Below are 19,257 nucleotides of genomic sequence, written 5' to 3'. Positions count from 1 at the left end.
GCCGCTAAACTGCATTCCAGACTGTACCCACCAACCTTCAACTATATCCCCAAACCACACTATTGTTCCTCAAACTTCCTCACTAAACTACCCAACCAGGTCCTCACCCTCATCCCCAAACCTTCCAACTGACCCTACTTTACCCTCAAACTGCCCTCTAAATCCCAAGAATATCCCCAAAGTGCCCTTTCAGTGATACCCAACTCTAACCCCAAGCTACTCTCCAACAATTACAAACCTCGCCCCCCCAATTTCCCTTCCGAGAGCCCCCAACTCTGCCTCTAAATACCCCTTAACTACCTTCCCTTGGTCCCACAGCTACAGCCCCAAACTATACCTCCAAACCACTCTTCAATGACAGCTATAGCTGTCTTAAATTACAGTTGGCCTCCATATCCATTGGTCCCACATCCAGGGATAGGGAGGACTAACTGTACTATGCTATTTTATATAAGGGACTTGCACATCCTTGGATTTTGGTATTCACACATGGGGGTGTCCTGGAACCAATCTCCCCATGGATTCTAAGGGACATGCAACTATATCCACAAAACATCTTCCAGTTTTCTCCAATTGTACCACCCAAACCACCCTTCAAGAACCATACCTCCAAACCACCCTCTGGTGACTTCCCCAACCCCACCTCAGTCTTCCCTTTGATGGCTCCAACTGTACCCAAACACTTTCAAATGCCCCAATTATACCCTCAAACTGCCCTCAATCACCTCCAAGCATACCCCTAAGTTCCTCCAGCAACCCCAAATCTACCCCTAAGCCATCTATATTAGCTTCCTGTGGCTGCTGTGATGAATTACCACAAATTTGGTGGTTTAAAACATAAGAAAAATTTTAAAACAACATAAGAAATTTATTCTCTCAGTTCTGGGGGCCAAAAGACCAAAATCAAGGTGTCAGCCAGGTCATGCTCCCTTCAGAGGCTCTAGGAGAGAATCTGCTTGTTGCCGCTTCCTCTTTTGGTGGCTATCAGCATTCTTTGGCTTGTGGCCACATCACTTCAATCTCTGCTTGATTGTCACATTGCCTTCTTTTCTGTCAAATCTGCCTCCGCCTCCCTCTTACGAGGACACTATGGTTACGATTAGAGTCACCTGGATAATCCAAGATAATCTCCCCATCTCAAAATTCTTACCTTAATCACATCTACAAACTGCAAAGTCCCTTTTCTTTTTCTTTTCTTCTCTTTCTTCCATCTAAGTTACATTCAAAGGTTCCAGGAATCAGGATGTGCATATCTTTGGTGGCGGCATCATTCAGCCTACAACAGTACACCATTTGGCCTCCAAAGATGCACATCCACTCTATGTGAAAAACACATGTACCTTAACCCAATACTCCCAAAATTTCAACCCATTACATCATCAACTCAAGTTCAAAATCTGACTTTAATATCATCAGCTCAGAAGTTTCAAATCTCATCATCTAAATAATCTAAATCAGGCATGAGTGAGCCTCTGGGTATGATCCACCCTGAGGCAAAATTACTCTCCAGGTCTGGACTTGTGGAACTAGAAAACAAGTTATCTGTTCCCAAAACACAGTGGTGGGACAGGCATATGATGAGAGTTATAGACATTCCTATTCCAAAAGGGAGAAAACGGAAGGAAAAAAAGTGTCACTGGTCCCAGGAAATGGTGAAATCCAGCAGGGCAAGTTTCATTCAGTTTCAAGGCCTGGGAATAATAAATCCTCTGTGGCTTGATGCTCTACCTCTGGGCTCAAGGCTGTGTCCTCAGAGTCATTCTTTCTTTCCCTTGAAGGGTAGCACATGTTTGCTGCTGAGTAGTTTTAGCCTGTATCCTTCCAGTAAAATTTTGGGAGTCCAAAATCCTTCCTTAATTTCATCCTATCTCTTTTTTTTTTTTCAAGCCAATCAGGCAGTGTTTCCATCAGTATAACATTCTGAAAAATCTTTTGGATCTCCCATGGAAGGCACAAGGATTCACATCATTAGACAAGAGGGTCCTCCTCAAATTTTTCATGGATAATCCCATCTCTATTCCTGACTTCTACTGAGATGGTTGAGAGGATCCATGAGTCACACACAAAATCTCTTTAGTACTAGCAAAAGGCTGTCCAGCCACACCCTTGGCTTTCTCTCCAGAGCATACTTTCCTGACAGTGAATCTCCTAAATTTTATGTCTTTTACAATCTGGACAGCCTGAGAATTTTCCAAATTATCAAATCCTGGCTCCATTTTGCTTAACAGTTCTTCCCTCAATTTATCTCTTTCCTTTCACATTTTACTATAAGCAGCAAGAAGAAACCAGGCAGTACCTCAACATTTTCGTTGGAAATCTCCTCAGCTAAATATTCAAGTCCATCACTTACAAGCTCTGCTTTCCACACAACTGTAGGACACAATTCAGCTAAGTTTTCTGCCTTATATAATAAGGATTTTCTTTTCTCCAGTTTCCAATAACATGTTCCTCATTTCCTTGAGCCCTGTTAACAGCAGCACCTGTAACATTAATATTTCTACCAATATTCTGTTTATGATGATATACGTATTCTCTGAGACAATGTATGCTTTCTCTACTGTGCTCCTCATTTCCTTCTGAGCCTTCACCAGCAGTGCTTTTAACATTCATATTTTTCCTAGCAGTCTATTCAAGGCAATCTAGGCTTTTTCTCTCATGTGCCTCAAAATTCTTCCAGCCTCTACCCACTATCCAATTCCAAAGCCACTTCAATTTTTTTAGGTATTTGTTGCAACACGTTATGGAATTAATTGTGTTCAACCCCCCCCCATTCATTTGTTGAAGCCCTAACCCCCCAAATGATTGTATTTGGAAATAGGGTTTTTAAGCAGATGATTAAGGTTGAATGGGGTCATAAGGGTGGAGCCCTTATCCAATAGGAATGGTGTCATTATGAGAAGAGGAAGAGACACCAGGAGTGCACATGCACAAAGGAAAGACCACGTGAGGACACAGCAAATATCAGTCATCTGCAAGTCAGGAAGACGGTTCTCATCAGAAATCAACTCAGATGGCACCTTGATCTTGGACTTCTAGCCTCCAGAACTGTGAGAAAATAAATTTCTGTTGTTTAATACTACAGTCTGTGGTATTCTGTTATGACAGCCCAAGCAGACTAAGACACAGCAGCATCACATATCCAGGTACCAAAATCTATATTAGTTTCCTGTGGCTGCTGTAACTAATTACCACAAATTTGGTGGATTAAAAATATAAGAAATCTATGGGACTTCCCTGGCGGTCCAGTGGTTAAGACTCCACACTTTCAATGCAGGGGGAGTGCATTTGATCCCTGGCCGGGGAACTAAGATCCCACATGCTGCGTGGCATGGCCAAAAATTAAAAAAAAAAAAGAAATCTACTCTTTCATGGTTCTGGGGGCCAGAAGTCCAAAATCAATTCCACTGCGCAAAATCAAGGAGTCAGCAGGGCCATATTCTCCCTGGAGGCTCTAGGGGAGAATCTGTTGCCTCTTCCAGCTTCTGGCGGCTGCTGGCATTCCTTGGCTTGTGGCCATATCACTACAATCTCTGCTTCTGTGGTCACAATGCCTTCTCCTTTATGGTTTGTCAAATCTGTCTCTCTTCTTTCTTCTTATAAGGGCTTACAATTAGGGGTTACAATTAGGTTCCATTCAGATAATCCAGGATAATCTCTCTATCTGAAAATCCTTAATTTAATCACATGTGTAAACCATTTTTTTTTTATGTATAAGGTAACATTTACAGGTTCCAGGGATTAGGACATGGATATCTTTTGGGGGGGGCATTAGGCTACCACACTATCCTATGACAGTTAACAGTTCTATTAACAACTCCTTAAACTACAAAAGACTACACAGTAACCTTCCATAGTCCCTCCAACTGCATCTCAAACCATCTTCCAACCCCCCAGAGAGTATTCCCAATTTACCCTCCAAAAGCTGCCACCTGCACTCTTAAACGGTCCTCTAACAGCCCCATTCCTCTTGAAGACGTGGTGGTCCTTTAGTTGTGTGCCAACTGTCCTGTAATAGACCCCAACCTCACCCCAAACCACCCTCAATCACCCCTCATATCTCTCTATAAACATCCCCAATTTCACCATCCAACTGCCCTCTCTTCTCCCTACATACCTCCCATTCACCCCGCTCCTCAGTTGCGTTGCAATGAAACCCCAGCTTCCAGAGAGAGACAGAGACAGAGACAGAGAGCACGCAGCAATGAAGACCCAATGCAGCCAAAAATAAATAAATAAAATAAATAAATAAATGGAAAAAAAGATGGCAGCTTCGGGCTTCCCTGGTGGCACCGTTGTTGAGAGTCTGCCTGCCGATGCAGGGGAGGCGGGTTCGTGCCCCGGTCAGGGAAGATCCCACATGCCGCGGAGCGGCTGGGCCCGTGAGCCATGGCCGCTGGGCTTGCGCGTCCGGAGCCTGTGCTCTGCAACGGGAGAGGCCACAACAGTGAGAGGCCGTGTACCACAAAAAAAAAGAGAAGAAGATGGCAGCCTCATTCAAACTAAGAAAAATACAAAAAAAATTTTTTTTTAAAAAGTGTGCCTGGGTTCCAATCCCAGGTTTTATAAACTGGTGTGACCTAGGGCAAGTGACTTAACTTTGCTGTACCTTGGTTTCCTAATCTGTAGGTTGGGAAAATAAATGGAACCCTCCTCAGAGGTCTGTTTTGAGGATTAAAATGAATGAATACAGATAAAATGCCAAGAATGACCGGTAAATGTTGCTTATTGTTACTTTTCTTTATAGCTTTCGCTTTTTGTATCCTGTTTAAGAAGGCCTACTTTTTTGCCAAAGACTTAAACATAGTCTCCAAACATATTTTGTTCTGATATATATATATATATATATATATATTTTTTTTTTTTTTTTTGCGGTACGCGGGCCTCTCACTGTTGTGGTCTCTCCCGTTGCGGAGCACAGGCTCTGGACGTGCAGGCTCAGCGGCGATGGCTCACGGGCCCAGCCGCTCCGCGGCATGTGAGATCTTCCCGGACTGGGGCACGAACCCGTGTCCCCTGCATCAGCAGGCAGACTCTCAACCACTGCGCCACCAGGGAAGCCCTGTTCTGATATTTTTTATAGGTTCTTTTTTAATGGTTAGGTCTTTAGCCAATCTGGAATTAATTTTTCTGAATTGAGTAAATTAGGGATCTAATCCCTCCCCCCAAAAGACAGTCATTTCTCCCCAAACTACTTTAGTAAATAGTTCATCTCTCTCCCAGTGACTTGAAATATCACTTTTGTCATTTATGAATTCCCACAATACCTAGGTCGATTTTTGGATTTTTTTTTTCTGTACCATTGATCTAGTTTTCTATTCCTACTCCCATATCATGATGTTTCTTTTTATGGTTGTATTTCCCCGTGCTTATTTTATTTTATTTTATTATTTTTGGCTGCTCAGCACACGGGATCTTAGTTCCCTGACCAGGGATCCACCCGCTCCCCCTGCAGTGGAAGCGCGGAGTCCTAACCACTGGACCTCCAGGGAAGTCCCACAATGTTTTAATAACTAGAGCTTTGTCAGATATTTTGAATCTGGTAAGATGACGCCCTCCTCTTTCTTTTTCTTTTATAAAATTAGATATTCTTGTGTATTTAAGGCACCGTAGGAATTTTAACATCAGGTCTACAAGTTTCATTTTGCAAATTTTATTGGTAATGTATTGTTTTTTTAAAGATTAATTTTGGGAAGAATTGTCTTTATTATGTGGGTAATGTTTGTGTGTGAGCGTGTGGGGATGTGCGTGTTTACCAAGCCAACTTGGGAAATAAGGGTGCCAATACAGGAAGGTGCAAGGCAAATGGGCGCTCAGCGAAGTTCCCAGTGGTCCAACTGATGGGCATGATCTCGGGATGTTGGGAGGGATAAAGGGAAGGTTGTAGGTCTGGGTATTTTGTGAGCTGACTGTGCATCTGAACGTATGGGTGGGACCCTCTGCTGTGTGCAAGCCGGCTTGCATGTATCTAGCACACAGAGGAGCTCAATAAATGTTAAATCAGTGCACAAATGAGTGAATCAATTTTTGGAGAGATTATTGTATGTCAAACAACCTGCACTATTCAAAAATAACCTCCAATCCTCATAACAACCCTGTCAAACAGGTATTATGACCCCCATTTGACAGACCAGTAAAGCTGAGGCTCAGAGAGGGTAAGTCCCTTGCCCATATTCAAACCTTGGTCTTTATAATTCCAGAAGTCAACCACAGAAGGGGCCAGATCTAATTTCCATCCTTCCACTCATTCATCCATCTGCCAAGGATTCACTAAGCACCTACAGTGCAGCGCAACGACCTAGTACAACAACCGCTCTAAATGACATAGAGTAGGCGGACCGCTTCCAGGAAAACCAGCTGGGCGGCTGGACTGTAGGTACCAAAAGGGTGGGGTTTCTGGCGCGCACCTTCCGGGAATGTAGCTGCCTAGGCCTCAAGGCTATGGCTTTGGCTGAGGAGGCACCGCTAGATCAAAGTTGGAGCGCGGTTTAGAGAGTGGATACTATGAATATTGGCCTATAGAGGGCGCGTTTCCGAAGCTAGAAGCGCGTCCTGGAGACCCTCCGCGCGCAGACAGGCCATCAGTACGCAGGCGCAGCGAACCCAAGGAGCGGCTTAATATCTTGCGGAGGGATAATTTGAGAAGAGGAGGCGTGGTTCAATCTAATTACCTCTCATTGATTTGCCTCTGTCTCTGAGGGCGTGGCCTCGGTGCCCCCTTCTCGGAATAAGGGCCTGCGGAATCTAGTTCTCTCTCGGCTTCGGAGGCGTAGCTTAGGGTGGGCCCTTGAGCCACCCCTCAACGATTGGCCGCCTCACCCAGAGGGCGTGGCCCAGCGAGCTGTCTATCCTCAGTGCGGTCACTTCCTGTGGAGTTTCCCCAGCCCAGGGAGGAGGGGGAAGAGGACGAGGGGGAGGAGGGCGGTCGTCCGGGGTTAGGTTGGGGGGGCGGTTTGGTCCGTTCTGGGCGGGGGATGACTCACAGCCCATCCCATCTCCCCGACGCCGCCCGCCCGCCCGCGCAGAGCTCGATCCATGGCTTAGCGGAGGAGGCGGTGGCGAGCGGGGGAGGGGGACTCTTATTTTGTTAGGGGGACCGGGCCGAGGCCCGACCGGCCTGGCAGGGCTCGCCCGGGGCCGGGCGTCATGTCTCATGCGGCCGAGCCAGCTCGGGACGGCGTAGAGGCCAGCGCGGAGGGCCCTCGAGCCGTGTTCGTGCTGTTGGAGGAGCGCAGGCCGGCCGACTCGGCCCAGCTGCTCAGGTGCGGGACCGCCTGGGACCGGTAGTGCTAACTGGGGTTCCCGGGGGCCTTATCTGGGGGCAGCGGGGGCCCAGGACTGTGATTGGAGGCCCCGGCCTAGTCTTGGAGGACGTCTGAGCGCCTGACTTGGGGGGGCACCTAAGGAATCTGGCGGTGGCTTGCTTGGACTGAGGCTTAAAGGAGTCGTGGAAGTGCAGTAAGGGAGGCCTAGTTCAGATTTGGCGGGGGCCCTTGACTCGGTCTCGAGGGGCTGATTCTGTTGTGTCCAAAAACTAGTCTAGGGTAGCTGAACTTCAGGGACTGAGACTCTGACTAGAGGCTGAATTTGGGGTCTTTGAGTCAGATATGAGGGGAATGAATTTGAGGGGGCACTCTGTAGGTGAGGCACTGATTTTTAAGGGACTTTTTCCCTCAGAGAAGACGTCCTGGGAGATAGAGGTGCTGTCTTGGGAGCTTGGTGACTCCCAGTGGCTGGTTGCTGGAGGCTGTGTTTGGGGATAAAATGACTCTGGAGGGATTTGGGGGTATCTCGGATATACTGCGTGGGACCAGCCTTGTGAGTGTGTGTGAGTGAACAAGAAAAGCAACATTCATCAAGACTTGATCAGAATAATCCCTTCGCCTGCCCACCCATCCAGCTGGGTAGTGGAAAAGCCCTCTTCCCACACCCCATAGGGGCTTGAATGGGAAACTAGTCAGACAGACAGGCAATGGAGATAGTGCTACCTCTTAGCCCAGAGAAGGCCTCAGACCTTATTTGGGAACCCAGAGGAGGGTCTTGTTCTTGTTGCCACCTGCCCTAGCCTCTCAGCCAGCTCTTTTCACCCCCTACACACACACAGACACAGAGGCTTTTTTTTTTTTTTAATCTCACCTTCCCAGTCTGTCTCTCAGGCCCTGGAGGCAATCTTGAATCTGACCCTAGAGCTGGAATGAGCACCAATTGCACCATCCCTGCCTGGGTGGGTCCTCTCTGACCTCTTAGCCTCACTTCCATCAGTGGGCCTGGAAGCCCCAGCCTTCTCTGTCCATACCCTGCTCATTTCAGTGCCCACCTCTTCCAACTTCTGTGCAATGGAAGTGTGAGCATGGGAGGGGGCTTCGCCTACTTTCTGCCTGGGATTGTGCTGAGCTCAGCGGCTCCCCAGCTTCCTCTTCCCGACTTCCTGGGGTGGTTTTAGGGCCCCGTCTGTGAGTGAGGAAAGGGAGGAAGACAGATTCTTGGGGAGGGGCAAGTCAACGACAATCTCAGGATTATAAATCTTTGACTAAGTTCAAGGATGCATATCTATCTGCCTGCATGTTAATGTCCCCTACACACTAGGGTCTTGCAGCCAGCATGGAGGGTTGAGCAAGAGCCTTTCAATATATGAATTTACCATCTCCTGATGCCTTTATAGCAACCTAGATCATCACAGTAGTGGCGATAGTTGAAAGGGACTGGTGTACATGGCTTCTTAGTTTGTGTGTCAGTGGGTGTTGGTATTGGAGGTGTGTTTGTGTTTTGATCTGTCGAAAAAACTGGAGAGTGCTGGGCAAACTCCTCTGACCAAGAAAAGAATGTTCCTATAAAGCAGATCATCCACCCAAATTCTCCCTCTTGTCAATCCAGATTGTTGGACTGAGGGGAGCCTTTGTTATTTGCATCTTGTTTTTGGATGCGTGTTCACATCCCACAAACTCTGGCTGGGGCAGGGTTGGTGGCCGGGAGCTCTTTTGGGAAGTAGTGGATCCTTCAGTAAAGTGAATCAGCTACCCCAGTTCTCTTTGTGATGCATTCAGTTTGTGTTACAATGGACTGTTCTGCCGAGGGAAGCCCCTACCGTGCAGTATGCCTGTGGACCTATGTGGTCTCACATTCAGCAGCCAGGAAAACAATGGGGGGTGTGGGGGCTGGGAGAACTCTGAATGCAAAGTCAGGAATCCCACAAAGTGAATTGTCATTCCTCAACTCTTCGTTTCTATTCTCCTGAAACCCAGGTTGTACACCCAGGTGATTGTTAGATCGAGGATCTGGGGTTCAAGCTTATTATTTTTAATCTTAAGGAACTATGGGTAACACGGAGCAAAAGAGAGTGGAGAGGGGAGAAGACATGGGAATTCATGGTGGTGGTTTCAGCAAAGTGGCTGAATGTGAGGGATACACTCTATTCTCCTCTCTCCTGGTGTATGCTTCTCTTCTCTTCTTTTCTCTTCTCTGTCTCTGTCTCTGTCTCTGTCTCTCTCAGGGGAATGACGTCTCCATACAATCACTGACCATCACCCTGCCTTCCCCCCACCCTCAGCCTGAACTCTTTGCTTCCGGAATCCGGGATTGTTGCTGACATCGAATTAGAAAACGTCCTTGATCCTGACAGCTTCTACGAGCTCAAAAGCCAGCCCCTATCGCTACGCTCAAGGTATGTCTCTTCTCTCTGACTCCCCTCCCAATTCCTCAGGCCCCTCCATCCCCTCTTGATGGGCAGAGGCCCTCAGTGCCAGCCCAACCCATTCTCTCACCAGCCTGAATTTTTCAGATAGTAAAATTAAGAGCCAGAAAGAGCATGTGGAAAGCAGGAGGCCAAGCTAGGATTCTAGTATCTCAGACAAAATCTCCCCTGCTTCCTCCCCCACCTGCACATCCATTCATAGATAAAAATTGCAGCGTGCCTGGAGTTCCCAGACACAGGGCGTGGCCTGCTCAAGCCCAGCCCCCAAGTAGGCGGAGCCGTTCCCATAACCCCTGGTCACCCCCCACCAACTCAACAAATTCACCCACTCCCAGCCCTTGAAGAACCCCTGCTGGTCTCTTCTTTCCCCCAAGCTTGAAAGTCTAAATGTGCTGAGTCATGGGCCTGGGCTCTAAGAGAGGGGAGGGGACCTGGAAGAGGGGCAGGAAGGGAGGATTGTGAAATCTCTGAGATTTTCAAGACTGACTAGCTCCTGGGACCAGAGGCCCAGGCAGGGGAGGAAGAAGGGCCTGCGGTTGCCCATATAGCCTGATGCCCACCCCCAGGAGCTCAGGGAGCAGCTCCAGCCCCAAATTGAGCTTAATGAGCCCTCTGTGTCTGTATCTACTCCCACAACCTCAATTCTGTTTCCTTCTGCTCTCCTGTAAATAGCTCGCAGAGCTGAACAATGGTATCTCCGCTTGATATATGAACAGGCCCAAATCCAGGCTTCACCATAAGGACTGCAGGCTAAAGTTCCCCCACCAGACTGTGACCCCTGAGGGTTGTGACCAGGTCTGGTTCCTTTATCTCCCCTCCACATTGTGGCTTCTGAAGGCAGAGAACAGGCCAGGTTCGAATGTCTGCTCCATCGCACTGTGACTCCTTAGGCTTGGGCCGAGACTTTTAGCTTACCTGTGGCCCCGTATTTCCCATTCCACAGCCTCCCAATATCACTGCAGGCCACACCAGCCACCCCAGCTACACTCTCTGCATCATCTTCTGCAGGGGGCTCCAGGACCCCTGCCATGTCGTCATCTTCTTCATCGCGGGTCTTGCTGCGGCAGCAGCTAATGCGGGCCCAGGCCCAGGAGCAGGAGAGGCGTGAGCGTCGGGAACAGGCTGCAGCCTCTCCCTTCCCTAGTCCTGCACCTGCCTCTCCTGCCATCTCTGTGGTCGGCGTCTCTGCTGGGGGCCACACATTGGGTCGTCCTCCCCCTGCTCAGGTGCCCAGGGAGGTGCTCAAGGTAAGGTGACATCCAGAGGCCCTGGGAGGGGCTCCTGGTGACTGAGGATTGGTCCTGGTGGCTTTGGGACGAGGTCCTAGGGGCTCTAAGGAAGGTCTCAGGTACTGTTAAAAGGGGGCTGTGCTAGTATCCCATTGTGTTTAGGGTTTCCAAGGCGTTCTTGTGGAGTTGTGAGGGGTTCTTGGGGGCCATAGGATGTCTTGATGGATCATGGAGGCTCATGAGTGCCCTGAGTGGGCCCTGGAGTCTGTGAAGTGGCTTTGTAGGAAGCACTTCACATACGGTTATGCATTAGGAATTCTTTGGTCATTGGAGTGTCTTGGGAAGCCATGTATAGTTCCCATGTCTGTTAGGTGGGGTCACCAGCTTTGCGGGGGGCCTCTTGGGGACTGTGACAGGGTGCTCCAGAAACTGTGAAGGATTCTGCCACCCATGGGTAGATCTTGAGGGCTGTGAAAGATCTCTGAGAAAGGGAGTTCGGGTCCTAGGGGAGACTTTAATCAGTATTTGGGGGTGGGAGAGGGTTCTCAGATTCTGGGCCTGGTTTGCCATCTTGAGCCTAGGAACAGATGACTTCTGAGGGGCAAGCTGGGGCTCAGAGTCACCCCTCTGAACCCTGTTCTACCTTGTTCCCTCCCATCCTGTCTCCCCCACATTCCACAGGTACAGACCCATCTGGAGAACCCGACGCGCTACCACCTGCAGCAGGCGCGCCGGCAGCAGGTGAAGCAGTACCTGTCCACCACACTTGGGCCCAAGCTGGCGTCCCAGGCCCTCACCCCACCACCGGGGGCTGCTAGTGCCCAGCCACTTCCCGCCCCTGAGGCTGCCCATGCTACTGGCCCCACTGGCAGTGCTCCCAACAGCCCCATGGCACTGCTTACCATCGGGTCTAGCTCAGAGAAGGAGGTGAGTGGCTGCAGACGACCCTCCCATGCTCCCCCTGCCACAGCTTCTTCTAAGGCTCTTCCATATTTCTTCTCCCAGATTGATGATGTCATCGATGAGATCATCAGCCTGGAGTCCAGTTACAATGATGAGATGCTCAGCTATCTGCCTGGAGGCACCACGGGGCTGCAGCTCCCCAGCACGGTGAGGCCCTGAGATGGGAGGTTGGTCTAAAAATTAGCGCATCTGTCTATCACTGAGGGATATCTTATATACACCCGGGCAGGCTAGCTGTGTACATAAGAGACTGTCACCTTGGATTGTACTGAGATAGAGATAGAGGCTGTATGTTGAGAATGGGGCACACCAGTGCCCTGGGGCCATGTTGCACTGCATGGAGAGGTGAACCTTGTAGATTTTGATATCTACACCGTGGGGACTTCATGGAGCTATTAGGGCATACCGAAGCACTGAAGCTTCACTGTGGGAGGAACCAAGAGGTGGGACTCTTGTAGCATTTTGTTTGTTTGTTTTGAGTATAAGACAGGTTTCTTTTTATTAAGTTTTCCTAAACTTGTCTCATGTTTACTGAATGTTTTTCTTTGTGTAAGAACGTAACCTGGAGCTTTAACAAACCAATTTGGACAATGCAACCTGGATAAATGCTTGTCTGCACACAAGTCATCGATTACTATTCTCTGGCCTGGCCTCCATGTAAATCCAATTGGTCTTAAAGCCTATCTAAACAGAGAGCAAGCAGACCACATCATCTTATTTCTAGTTTAAACTTTAAACCTCAAATTCACCCCTATCCCAAGACCCACACCCTCCCCCACACACAAAAGAAACTTTTTAGAAGAAATGGCCATTAAGAACTGAGTCAGTTGCATAAGAATTGGCTTAATCCTGCAGCCAGCACTCCAAAGTAGCTCTTGGCTTCACAGCAGGCCAGCTGGAACTCTTGAAGCAGGACAGGTAGAGAATGGATAGAGGATGCTCTAAGAACAGGGCCAAGTCCTGGTGCTGCGAGGCTTCCACACATGCTTACACTCCAACATAAATACACTTCCACCTTCCTCCCCTAAGTGATGTTTCTCTATAGCACTTTAGAGCTTGTAACTCTCTAAATTTTTTAGTGCGGAGATGGACAGAATCTTATTCTAAACATGCAAGGTATAATCTTATTTCTAACAACACAGGCCAAAATTAACAGAGAAGCTCTCTGTTATACAGATTATCTTGTAGCGTTTTGAATGTACCAGGACATTCAGGTCATGAAGACACACGCAGACCATGAAGTGATTGGAACATAATATGCCAAAGGTGTCCAGATTTGATGTGGTTGGACCTTGAAGTGACTAGAACATACCACATCTCTTAAAGTGAACTGTGCCGAGAGGCTGGGTCCTTGTAAAGACTTGATAAAACTTTCTAGAGCAGGAGCTGCACCAATGAATTTTAACATTCTGGTTCTGAACATTCCAAGAGTCTCATAACTCGTTTTGGGACATACCAAGTGCCTATAGCTTTACTTCTTTCCAACTTATCAAGAGGATAGAAGCACATGTAAAAATGGTACCAATTTATCAGAATTTTTCATTGATTTGGGCACAGCTAGAGATTGGATGGATCCAGCAGTCTAGTGGGGGTTTCAGGAGATGAAAACTCATCAAGAGGTGGGACTGATTACTTATGGATTAGTTCATTGCCCTAGGATGTATCCAGGAGAGTGTGGAAGAGAAAAAAAAAAAAACTAGGCTGACATAAAAACAGTGCTTGTTGAGTAGTTGGACAAGAAATCCTGAGAGATCAGAATGTGCAAGAGGGTGCCAGATCAGAACTTCGGTGCATGGCAGCCGGAGACTATATGCAGCGCAGTCACAGCAGAAGACTGGAGATTGGGCTGGAACTCTCCAAAAGGCCAGATTTTGGGTGGAATGTTGCCATGACAATTTCCCAAGGTCTGAGAAGACTGGGTTGGAGTGTTCCAAGAATGCTGAGTTGGAATGTAGCTCTAGGAGGGGCTGAAATGTTGCATTGGAGCTGACAAAGACCTGAGAAGGGTGGTTTTCTAGCACTTCTCAGAGCCAATGCCGGGGTTTGGGAGAGGGGCTTCAGAAGTCACTGGGGGATTCGAGGGGCTGTGGGGACACGATGAGCAGGCCAGGCAGGCTCTAGTCCCCCAGCAAAGCAGGGTAGGTCCCCTTGACCCTGTCTTCCCTGTTGAGTGGCTGTGTGAAATTCCCTTGAAGGAGAAGGAAGGGTTTCCATGCTGGGCCAGCCAGTCCTTGCATGAGGGAGCCCATCTTTGGGGTGTGTGGAGGGTCAGGAACCTGGTCGAAGAAGGGGCCAAGCCTGGGGTCTGTTTCCAACCATCATTTTTCCGCTCTCCCTGCCTGCAGCTGCCTGTGTCAGGGAATCTGCTTGATGTGTACAGTAGTCAGGGCGTGGCCACGCCAGCCATCACTGTCAGCAACTCCTGTCCAGCTGAGCTGCCGAATATCAAACGGGAGATCTCTGGTAAGGGCTAGGGTCTTGGCCTCGTGCAATTATCATATACCCCAGGGTGAGCCCCATATCTACCAGGTCTGGGGGTCAGGCCTGATTCTAAGGGAAGAGGGTTTAAACAGACAGAAATGGGGGCTGTTTGCCATCTTTGTCCATATGGCCCGTGGTCCTGCTTTCACTCCACTCCCTCTCCTCTTGGGTTTAACAAGTGGCCTGTCACCATGGCTTCTTTAAAAATTGTAAAAATGGTGGCACTCCCCTTGCCTGCACCCACCAAAGCCTACCCCAGTGGCTGCACATGCTGCCCACCATCGTCTGTCATCTTTCCCAGGCCCAGAGGCCCTGACCACCTCCTGCACTCTCTTCCAGAGACAGAGGCCAAGGCCCTTTTGAAGGAACGGCAGAAGAAAGACAATCACAACCTGAGTGAGTGAGAGCGCGTGCTCCTGCCCACGTGCTGTGCAGCCCAGCCTCACTCTGCGCCCGGCCTTCCTTGGGGGCCTCTCCCTGCAGCAGCCTCCCAATTCCCCAGTTTCTCCTCTTCGCTTCTCAGCCTATTGACGACTCTTTCCCACTTTCTCTTTCTCTCCCCTGCCTTCAAAGTTGAACGTCGCAGGCGATTCAACATTAACGACAGGATCAAGGAGTTGGGCACCCTCATCCCCAAGTCCAGTGACCCGTGAGTCTGGGCCAGGAGCCCCAGGCCGGTGGAAGGTGGGGTGGGGGCCCCACTCCCTGAAAGTCATTCCCGGGTGGGCCCGCCCTAAGTGGGAACCACCCAGGCAGTCCTGCTCCTTTGCCCCTTTCTCACCCAGCTTTCCTCACCCTGAGCAGGGTGGAAGCCCCTCACCGTGTTCCCATCTAAAATTTTAGGTGCATGACATTACGGTCCATGACATTATGGTCCATGGTCCATGACATTATGGTCCACGTCATCTGCCCCCCTGTACGACATAGACAGTTTTCCGCTTATTTAGTACCTCCTTTATTTACTCAAAAAATGTATTGAGCTGCTTCTGCTTTGTGCCAGGTACCATGCTAGGCCCTGAGGATACCAGAGGGAACAAAATGCACAAAAATCCCTGACCTCATGGAACTGATGTTTTAGTGGGGGCAGACAGACAGCAAAGAAGATAAATATGTAAACTCCGGTGGTTATGATGAGTGTTGTGGAGAGGAATCAAGAACGGAGGGAAGATGGGATATTGGGGAGGGTCACAGTTTGGGGTGAGGAGGGTGGGGACAGGGCAGGCCTCAACTGATGAGGAACTACTTGAATAAAGAGCCTAAAGAGGTGAGGCAGGAACCATCTGGGTGTCTGAGAGAAGAGTGTTCAAGGTGGAGGGCAGAGCTGGGATGGAGGCCCTGAGGTGGGAATGATTTTCCATGTTCTAGGAGCATTGAGAAGCCAGTGTGGCTGCAGTGAGATGAATCAGATGGGCATGGGTAAGAGGAGCAGTATGGGATCAGGTCAGAGAGGGCTTTCTGGGTTCGGGGTGTGATGGGGCATCACTGGAAGGTTCCAGGCAGGTGGTTTTCATCCGAGCATTCTGTACCCTTGATGTCCCTCTGCCTCAAGTTGTAGGCATGTGGCGGGGTGCTCCATCTACCTGGTGCAATCGCCCCCTTCAGCTCCCGAGAGACTCCACGTGCAGCATTCCCTTCTTTCCTCCCCCTTGGGCCCCACAGGGAGATGCGCTGGAACAAGGGCACCATCCTGAAAGCCTCTGTGGATTACATCCGCAAGTTGCAGAAGGAGCAACAGCGCTCCAAAGACCTGGAGAGCCGGCAGCGATCCCTGGAGCAAGCCAACCGCAGCCTGCAGCTCCGAATTCAGGTCTGGAAGGAGAAGGCGGTGGCAGGGGTGAGGGGGGCTTCCTGGAGGCAGAGGCAGAGGGAGAACAGGCTAGGATTTCTCCTCCTGGCATATTTGGGGGATCCCCGGGCTTCCTGACTCACATGATGATGATGATGATGATAAGTAGTAATCATAACATTAGCAAGAATAATAATGAATATTGGTTAACGGACACAGTGTTTTATCTTGTGCCATGCACTATGACAAGAGCCTTATCTCCATTTACTAAGTTAATCCTCACAACAATCCTGTGAGACAGGGACCATTATTATACCCACTTTCTAGGTTGGGACTCTGAGGCTCAGAGACGGTAAGCAACTTGCCTGAAGTTACGCAACTAGTGAATGGCAGAGGCTGAATTCGAACCCAGGCAGCCTACCCTTTTAACTGTTATATCCTCTGCCTCTGAGGGACTCTGAACTCCATCTTATCCCACCCCCACCACCCACCCCGCTACGTTTTGCAGGAGCTAGAACTGCAGGCCCAGATCCATGGTCTGCCAGTGCCTCCCACCCCAGGGCTGCTCTCACTGGCCACAACTTCAGCCTCTGACAGTCTCAAGCCAGAGCAGCTGGATGTTGAAGAGGAGGGCAGGCCAGGCACAGCAACATTTCATGCAGCGGGGGGACCTGCCCAGAGTACTCCCCATCAGCAGCCCCCAGCGCCACCCTCAGATGCCCTTCTGGACCTGCACTTTCCCAGCGACCACCTGGGGGATCTGGGGGACCCCTTCCACCTGGGGCTGGAGGACATTCTGATGGAGGAGGAGGAGGGGGTGGTGGGGGGACTGTCAGGGGGCGCCCTGTCCCCACTGCGGGCTGCCTCCGATCCCCTGCTTTCTTCAGTATCCCCTGCAGTCTCCAAGGCCAGCAGTCGCCGCAGCAGCTTCAGCATGGAGGAGGAGTCCTGATCAGGCCTCACCCCTCCCCTGGGACTTCCCCACCCAGGAAAGGAGGACATGTCAGGATGAGGCCCCGCCTTTTCCCCCACCTTTTCATGAGATTGCCCTGCCCAGGTGTACTGGGGGAAGAGGAGACTGATGAGGCCCCACCCCTATAACCAGGCAAGGAGGAGGAGTCAGATGAGGCCCCACCCCTTCCCCACAGGACAGGCCAATGCAGGTATTTCAGACATGGAGAAGGTAGGGGCATCAGGGCCTGTCTCTTGCAGAACGCAGCCTCACCCCTGCCCCGTGGGACCTGCCCTTGCCCAGGTGAGGGAAGGAGACAGGATGAGGTCAGCCCCTGGCCCCTAGGGACTGTCCTAGCCATGTTTCCTGGGATAAAGAGTGTCAGGATACTGCTGCATTCCCTCTCTTGGAACCAACAGTCTAGTCTATCCTGGCAAGGAAGAGGAGTCAAAATGGAGGTCCCACCCTGGGGGTTTAAGCGCTGCCCCTTCCCCATGAACCCTGCCCTGCGCAGGCAAGGAACAGAAGTGAGGATGAGAGCCAACCCCTTTACCTGGGAACTCAGTCCTGGCCTTCTAGCAATGGAGGAGTCAGGCCCCGCCCTTTCCCTATAGGAACAGCCCGGCGCAGGTATTTCAGTGGAGGAGTCAGTAAGATCAGGCAACTTTGTGGAGATCACAGCCCTCGTCTCTTAGCAACATCCCATCCAATCATTCCACACTGCAGGGAGGAGTGGTACTTAAGCTCCCCCGCCTTAACCTGGGACCATTGTGACTTAACCTAGGAGGGCTCTAAGCCGACCTGGCCCTTGAAGAAGGGGGCAGATCTTGAAATCTTGTGGGTTGACATTCCAGACCTAGATCAGGAGTGAGTGAGAGTTAGACCCCCACACTTGGGCAGAGTTTTACCTCCTTCCTTGAAGGGTAGATTGGGGAGGTGATGGAGATAAGGGGGTACTGGGTCCATGTTCCCAGAACCAGCACCCCAGTACTCTTTTACAACATGTAGAGGAACAAGATAAAGGAAGGGGCCTTTCCAGGGAGTTCCCCAGCCCAGGAACAAGTAGAAGCCTGTCTCACCAAGGCAGAGGCTTAGGGGGAGGATTGCAAAAACATATATACACCCTCTTTATGAAATTTTTTTACTGACCCCCTACTCAGAAGCTAGGTCACCCCCAACCTCTGGCCTCCACCTAGTTCTCCATTTGGAGAAATCTTCCCCATTTCAGAGTTATCAAGAGACACTCCCTGCCCATCCCCATCCCTCCTACCCCATACACCCAAGGTTGTCAGCTTTGGATTGTTGGGGCCGAGCCCTGAGGAGGGTGTACTAAGGGGTCTGTAGGTTTGTGATTAAGATAATAAATGCTAGGCGTGTTTGATGCGCTTTTAACTTTGGCAAAGAGTCTCCTGTCCTTGCTTTTTGTCTGTGCAATGAGCATGGCTCATGAGGTTCTTGGAAGAAACAGATTTGAGTGGGTACAAGAATTTAGATAGAGGGGCTGGAGAAAACAGTGTACAAACAAAAGCAATCAGTCCTTAACTATCTGCTAGGCAGCCTCCTAACTGTTTTACCCAATTTATTATTCTAAGGAATATTCATCAAGAAAGTACTGATTCTTACTCCTATTTCACATTTGAAGAAACACGAATAGAACAGGGTTTAAGTAACTATCTGACGATATACAGCTGGTAAATGGATGAAGCGCTAAATGGTAAAGTTAGGTAAGTGAGGGCTCTGGTTTGAACAATGTCATTGAGGACAGACGGGCCAATGAAGATTTTCGTGCAAGTTCACTTTTTTTTTTTTTTTTTTTTTTTCGGTACGCGGGCCTCTCACTGTTGTGGCCTCTCCCGTTGCGGAGCACAGGCTCCAGACGCGCAGGCTCAACGGCCATGGCTCACGGGCCTAGCATGTGGGATCTTCCCGGACCGGGGCACGAACCCGTGTCCCCTGCATCCGCAGGCGGACTCTCAACCACTGCGCCACCAGGGAAGCCCGCAAGTTCACTTTTGAAGCTGATAAGGAAGTATATGAGGATATCTCCTGGCAGACAGTAGAGGTATTCCAGATGGTGGAAATGGCAAAGACAAAAACCGTAAAGGTAGAGGAACAAGCAAACAACTCGGTTTTGGAACAGGTGTTGACATTTGTGGGG

The 19,257-nt window shown here is 49.8% G+C and overlaps 1 protein-coding gene across 4 annotated transcripts; it reads left to right on the top strand.

Annotated features, from left to right (window-relative positions):
• The first annotated feature begins 7,065 nt into the window (after positions 1–7,065).
• On the top strand, positions 7,066–18,610 carry TFE3 (transcription factor binding to IGHM enhancer 3). Of its 4 annotated transcripts, XM_082864666.1 has the most exons (11): positions 7,066–7,259; positions 9,545–9,658; positions 10,632–10,935; positions 11,599–11,844; positions 11,923–12,027; positions 14,226–14,343; positions 14,701–14,757; positions 14,935–15,010; positions 16,021–16,168; positions 16,475–16,499; positions 16,656–16,842. In XM_082864666.1, the coding sequence occupies exons 1-11, from the start codon at positions 7,144–7,146 to the stop codon at positions 16,739–16,741; spliced, it is 1,395 nt and encodes a 464-aa protein (XP_082720792.1). In that variant the 5' UTR covers positions 7,066–7,143; the 3' UTR covers positions 16,742–16,842. The 4 variants fall into 4 exon arrangements, with proteins under 4 accessions (XP_082720792.1, XP_082720790.1, XP_082720789.1 ...); XM_082864664.1 differs by lacking the exon at positions 16,475–16,499 and having other exon boundaries at positions 16,656–18,610; XM_082864663.1 differs by lacking the exon at positions 16,475–16,499 and having other exon boundaries at positions 11,599–12,027; positions 16,656–18,610.
• The last annotated feature ends 647 nt before the right edge of the window (positions 18,611–19,257 follow it).

Source organism: Leucopleurus acutus (assembly GCF_964270905.1).
Source record: "Leucopleurus acutus genome assembly, chromosome: X".
In the NCBI taxonomy this organism is placed as follows: domain Eukaryota; kingdom Metazoa; phylum Chordata; class Mammalia; order Artiodactyla; family Delphinidae; genus Leucopleurus; species Leucopleurus acutus.
This window is presented reverse-complemented; position numbering and strand designations above follow the sequence as displayed.

Excerpts from the sequence above, each read along its gene's own strand:
- TFE3 (XM_082864663.1), top strand. The coding sequence starts at position 7,144 with ATGTCTCATGCGGCCGAGCCAGCTCGGGACGGCGTAGAGGCCAGCGCG. Across the intron at positions 12,028-14,225 it reads GGCTGCAGCTCCCCAGCACG|CTGCCTGTGTCAGGGAATCT; the intron begins GTGAGGCCCTGA and ends CCCTGCCTGCAG. Across the intron at positions 14,344-14,700 it reads TATCAAACGGGAGATCTCTG|AGACAGAGGCCAAGGCCCTT; the intron begins GTAAGGGCTAGG and ends ACTCTCTTCCAG.